At 44.9% G+C, this 6,634-nt stretch overlaps 1 protein-coding gene across 1 annotated transcript; it reads right to left on the bottom strand.

Annotated features, from left to right (window-relative positions):
- Positions 1–3,778: 3,778 nt before the first annotated feature.
- Positions 3,779–6,293, bottom strand: cldn11a (claudin 11a). Its single transcript, XM_034562719.1, has 3 exons — positions 5,914–6,293; positions 5,640–5,804; positions 3,779–4,071 (listed from the first exon to the last, which is right to left on the bottom strand). Exons 1-3 carry the CDS (start codon positions 6,137–6,139, stop codon positions 3,803–3,805), a joined length of 660 nt encoding a protein of 219 aa, XP_034418610.1. The 5' UTR covers positions 6,140–6,293; the 3' UTR covers positions 3,779–3,802.
- Between the last annotated feature and the right edge of the window lie 341 nt (positions 6,294–6,634).

Raw genomic sequence — 6,634 nt, forward strand, 5'->3', positions numbered from 1 at the left:
CCTCTCTCCTCTCTCCTCTCTCCTCTCTCCTACTCCCTCAGCCACTTCCTGTACCTCCCTTCTCTCAGCCAAAGTCTACAGTGTGTGTTTACCTTTCTCACACAGGAGACTGTTCAGTTTCCACAGGTGAACACTTAACAACATGCTAATGAGCTAGTAATGTCAGTTTATCCCAAGGAGACTTTAGTCAACAGTGCAATGATACATTTAAAAAAAAAAAAGTAAGTATTTCATTGAAAGTATTAGTCTAGACGTCATTGACTACAGCAGTTTGTCCGGCAGATTGAAGTATTTTTCTACAGCCGTCTCTCAAACCCCCGGGTCCTCCTCGGGTAGGCGTGCACAAAGAGAGCGAGGGGCGGAGCTATCGGCCTTCGATTTCTGTGTGTTTTTTTTGGGGGGGGGGGGGTTTAATCTCAAAGGAGGCCCCGGGAGAAACCGCTCAAATATATTTTTAACAACCGTCGTCTCTAGAATGACGAGCGCTCATTTATAAACACTAATCCTCTCCTTTTTGAAGGATTTCTGACCGGTTGCTTTAGACGTCAAGTAGGGGTGCTACAGAAAACGTGCAGAAACTATTTTAATACAATTCTATAAAGGGTGAACTATATAAGCGTACTCAAATATTGCCAGTCAGCTACTTGTTTATTTAGTCTGGGAGAGGTTGTTCCTGTGCTCTGTGTCCAGTCGGTGTGTGTCTGACTCGTTAAAAATTGGCTCGCAAACAAATAGATATTCATTTTCTCTCTTCTGTATATTTTTTGGCACAAAGCTGTACAATGTAGTTTTTTTATGTATGATTTTTTTTCATGGTTTCTTCCATATGTGTGGGTATTTTTGCTCCTGGGTGCACTGTTTTTGTTGTTGTTGATATTGCTTCCATGCAACAATGAACGCTATTTATTGCAAATACTAAAAAAAGAGGCTGGCTCGTTTTTTTTTGTCGGGGGGGAAAAGTGTCCTGCACATTTGACAAGGATATGGATATAATCATACACACTGTGCTTCTCTGCCTGGCTGTAAGGGTTGATGTTACTTACACTAGTTATTAAAATAAACATTTCAATGGAATTTTCAATATAAATGTCACAGACAGAGTCCAAAACCTCCCGAAAAGTGAATCCAATGCGGAAGTGCCTAGCAAACTTGCATTCTTTCTAATGGCCAGCAGGGGGCGACTCCCCCGGTCCGATCTTATAGATGTTCATGATAAAACAGACCCTTCTTCTCACTTGATTTATTCCCTCAGTAAACATCGTAAACAGGAGTTTACGTTCTCAATCGCTAATATTGAGTCGTCCTCGACACAGCGTGATGTTCGTTTATTAAATCGTGGTCCCGTTTCGATTAAAACAGACGCGCTGTGCTTTTAGGGCGTTGCTACTTTGTGAGTGACAGGTCGCTTTAACTGCGGCCCCTTTCCTGGTGTGTTTCCACCTTTTTGGTTGCCTAAAAATGGCTTGTTTGGTGTTCAGTTGTACTTAGCTCCGCCCTCTTGTGTCAAAAATACAAACAAGAATGGCGACGGCCCAAATACCGACCTCAAGGCTTCAAGATGTCAGTCCGCAAAAAACCAAATGCTGACGTCCCGGTAACTGCGTCCTCTTCTACAGTCAATGCTCTCTAGCGAGGAGAGATGTTGTTGCTAACTAGCCCGGCTAGTAGCCACCGAGGCTACTGAATGAAGGCCGGGATGGTGTCCACTCAGGGGCTCAAGTTATGAACTCAAATTATAATTATCGGCCAATTCTACAGTAAATTGTACAACGTTCCTTTTGACTTATGTGCAGCACGGTCACACTGAGGGAGTTGGGCAATAAAGTGTGTTTTGATCCGACTGTAACTCAGTGTCTCGCTCCAACGTTAGTGATGAGATTTCTGTTCTCACCTCCTGTGCAGAAACACATGCAGGAAAGGGTGTGTGTGTGTGTGTGTGTAGGGCGGGGGAGGGGGGGGGGGGGGTCACAGGTGCTTCTGGGTGTTGCTGAATGGTATTCTGGGAACGGGGTTGATGCACGGTGGGTATATATGCACGTGTATATATACAGTTTGGTTGCCCGTGACTCTCCCACTGGCCTCCTGTGAGCTGCAAGGCTTTGGCCTGGAATCACACACACACACACACACACACACCTGCACACACAGGAAGTACACATGACAGAATGATGTGTTATAACTCGGACACAAGCGCGTGCATGACTGCGTGTGTGTTTGAAGATAAGGACAATGAGATAGCACCTATTGTTTCCAAAGTATCGTGTAATACTTATTATATGGCTCTGTGACCCTGAGAGGGACAGAGGAGCACACACTGGACACAAGTATACTTCTTTGTTGCGTGTGTGTGTGTGTGTGTGTGTGTGTGTGTGTGTGTGTGTGTGGTCGGCAGAGGAGGTGCCGGAACAGTGTGTGTCTTTAAGTGTCTTTTGGAGACGGGCTGCTCCGTGCTGACCTGACTCAAGGTCCCCGTTTGAGATTACAGACACGATGCGTTAAAAAACAATCTGTGTTTTTCTCATTCTCATATTCACACACACACACATGGAGACAATCCCCCCCTCCCCCCCCCCCCCCCCACACACACACACAGATTCACAATAGTAAGTGTACAAGAAACACACTTCCACTTTCTGTCGATTATCAAATCAAAAGGATGAGAACGATCTTATCGACTCGAGGCGATGGCAACTTTTCATTGTTTTTGTCTTTATTACAGAAAATCAAACAACAGTGAAACAATAAATAACCAGCTGATTTTGCTTCCGCGTGGTCGGACATTTCCAAATTTTTGAGATATCGAACGTTCAAGTCATCGCATTCTTGTAAGAGAAGCTCATCTAAATAATACTTTGGGTTGTTTTTTCTTCTTTTCTGCACGCTCGGAGAAACATAATCTTTTAGCTACAGAACTGTTGTATATGAAGAACTTAGATGTTCAATGGAAATGTATAATTCCACAGCTACAGGATAAGCTGCTTAAAGTTAGTCACATAAAATGGGTTTAGAAGAGGAAATGTTACTATTAAAAGGAGTGAGAAGTTGAAGGTGTTGTTCTCGTAATAGTTGTGCAACGTCAGTGCACGCACACACACACACACACACACACACACACACACACACACACACACACACACACACACACACTCTCTTGAATCCAGACTGTCACGCTGCTGGTTAAAGTTCCCCTGTGAAGTGGATGTTCCCCATCATCCTGCGCTTTTTTAATCAAGTCCAGGAGGCAAAACGCACCAGAGAGGCAACAAAACAAAAGTACGTAAACAATGTTAATGAACGCAATTCAAAAAATATATATAATACTGTCATACCCTGCTCTAATCAAAACAACAGATCATCGTATTAAAGAAACAAACAACAACAAAAAACCTTGATTTATCGACAAAGACACTTTTCATCTGTAGGTTGCGTCTAAATAGAAAAATAGAAGTTATATAGAAGGTCGGCCCACGAGGCCTCAGGTGATCGGGGGTCCACGCCGAGAAGACGAGCTCTGGGACACGAGACGATCCATCGGCGGCCAAAAATAAAATAATAAAACAAAAACCGTCTCTGTGTGTGTGTGTGTGTGTGTGTGTGTGTGTGTGTGTGTTTGGATCTGTCAAAGTCTCTCTGTGTGTGTGTTTTGTGTGCTTGTTCGAGGACTTGAACACGTGTTTATGTGTCCCCCTGCTAGTGTGTGTGTGTGTGTGTGTGTGTGTGTGTGTGTGTGTCTATATATACAAGTTTTCCGTTCCCTACACATCTGCTTCGAGGAGGGGGGGGGGGGGGGATGTCTCGGCGCTTAGACGTGGGCGCTCTTGGCGTGATTGGAGGACGCGGCGTCCGGCGGGTTCCCGCCCCCCTGCTTGGAGTAGTAGAAGCGGTTGTTGTCCTGGTAGGGGCGGGGCGAGGAGGCGGAGTCCGAGGAGCAGCAGGTGAGAATGCACCCGCCCAGGAGGGAGAAGATGCTGCCCACCCATCCGGTGTAGAGGGAGAAGCCGAACGACATGAGGCCGCGCTCGTGGTGAGCGCCGATGGGGAACCACACCGTGGACACCAGACCGCACAGTGCTGAGGGGGGACCCAGAGAAGAGGTCAATTGGGATGCATAATGGCTACTTTGAAGTAAACAACAACAACAACCCCCGAGACTTATTCAAAGTGCAATTAAATTGGGAATTAACTGATTGTATTACCACACAGTGTTACGTTAGATTACATAATGCAACTGGGGATGCAAAATGGTGTTAATTAAAGCAGGAAAAAAACAACTCAAAAGTAAACCTGGGATGCAAAATGGTGCACATAAATTAATAAATGCACACAAAAACTGTGCACCACGACACATAGCTTTAAAAACATGCATTACATGATAACACAGGAAATGCAAAAATGGTGCAAAGGAAAGCAATATGTAAAAAAACTTGAATAAAGTGTAACTAAAAGGGGATACAAAATGATCCCGCTGAATATTGTATGTACACCCCCACACACACACAGTGCAGCTTGACCATACAGTGCTATCTCCGAAGGAAAAACAACACAACAAATAGGGATGCAAAATAGTGTGAATTAAAGCGATAAAAGCAGGAAAAAAACTATAATAAACTTGGAATGCAAAATGGTGCGAATAAATGAATAAATACACACATAAATAATTAAATACACACAAAAACTGAGCACCACACAAAAAGACGCATTACGTCATTACACAGGAAATGCAAAAATGGTGCAAATGAAAGCAACCTGTAAAGAAACTTGAATATTGTACGTACACACAGTGCAGCTTGACCATACAGTGCTATCTCCGAAAGAAAAACAACACAACAAATGGGGATGCAAAATGGTGCTGCTCATCGCCATACATACCAAAGAGACCAGATAACAGTGGAAGAAAGAATACGTGCAATAATATAATTTCGCAGCTAAACTTAATGGTGTTATAGAAGCTTCGAGAGGCCTGATCCCGGTCCTGAAATCCCCAAACGGCTGACATGGACACATTTGGTGTCCCTTGGGTTTGTGCCAGCGTTCACTCACTCACAGTTAACTGGCGAGTGTGATGTGAATACGCTGCGTTAGAAAAAAAGGCCAATAACCAAATCCACCAAAAAATAATATGCAGAGTGAAAGTTTCCCATCTGATGCTTCAGAGGACGCCAGTTGGCCAAAAAAATAAAGAATTAAAGTTGGAATTTCACTGGCAGTTTTCGCTGTGAAAAAAAAACAAAAAACGTGGGCGGTGGAAAAAGTCAAACGGCGGACACAGGTGTTCAAAATATAAGTTTAGGGACGCGGTGCTTTGGAAAAAACTGAACATATCAGGGAGTGAGTTTCCATGTAGCCCGGCACAAAAAGGGGGAAGGTGTGGATGAGAGTAGGCGGAGGAGAGGAATGTTATATGGGATCTGGTGGGAAGGAGTTCAATGGAACAGGCACACACACATTATATATATATATATATATATAGGAAGACGGTCATATTCAACATCCTCCGCTCAGAGCAGCTTGCATGCATTAGAAGAGGTCACGGGTCAGGAAGCTCGGAAAGGGATCTCGATGTGTGCACACGACGTTCAGTTTGTGTTCCACTAATTAATTAATGAATTAATGAACGGGTTCAAGTTGGGTTCTCTCACCGACTACCAGCACGAGCACGCCCCCCAAGACGGTGCGTTTGTTCTTGGAGCTCTGGGCCTCGTTGCCACAGCTGATGCAGGGCATGGACATGAGGATCATGGCCACCGCGGGGAGGCCGAGGATGGAGCCCGTGATCATCAGGGCGCGGGTCGTCTGGATGTAGGCTAGTAACGAAACACAATACAGGATATTACCGCTGGAAAACAGATGGAAACAGCGTCCTGTAACAAATGAACTTGCATGCCAGGTGGGACGAGGGGTTCAGACACGTACCTGGCAGCTCCAGGATCTGCGATAGGGAGTAGCAGTGGTAGAGTCCCGTGGAGATGACGCACTCCGCCCAGGGTCCCTTGGCTTCCAGCTCGTCCATCTTCTTGCACGTGTTCAAGCCGTATTTGCACATGATCACCCAGTCGTTGGTGGAGATGGCGATCACGATGCCCAGCCAGCCGACGCAGCTGACGAGGAAGCCGCTCAGTTGAAGACACGAGTTTGCCATGGCGCGTGAACAAATAATAGAGGCCTAAAAGGCCTAAAAAGAGAGCGCTTCACCAAATGGACCACCGCTCTTTAACCGGGTGACTGATATTCCAGCTGTACGAGTTAATCCGGTGAATCAGAGTTGAGTGGTAAGTCCATCAATGGAGCCGGCCGTGTTGTTCTCAAAAAGAATGAAGCTCATCGGAGGGTTTTTATAGGTTCAGTGAGGGGGGGGAAAAAAAACACTCCAAAAGTGACGACCAATCAGAAACTTAGATACGGAGGAAGAAAAATAAAAAAAAAGTCCCCCAAAAAAAAAGGGAGAAAACAACACATCCCTCTTTTATTGTCTCTCCTGCTGCAGGGTTGACTTGAGCTGATGCATTTTAACAACACATCTGCCGCCATCTACTGGACAGATTGTATTTCATAACTCTTTTTCCACAAAAATAGCCACTCTTGGAAGAGTCAACACATACAAAGCAAAACAATGCAATAGAATGAAGGATGAGGT

Source organism: Cyclopterus lumpus, chromosome 22 (genome assembly GCF_009769545.1).
Source record: "Cyclopterus lumpus isolate fCycLum1 chromosome 22, fCycLum1.pri, whole genome shotgun sequence".
NCBI classification, from domain to species: Eukaryota; Metazoa; Chordata; class Actinopteri; order Perciformes; family Cyclopteridae; genus Cyclopterus; species Cyclopterus lumpus.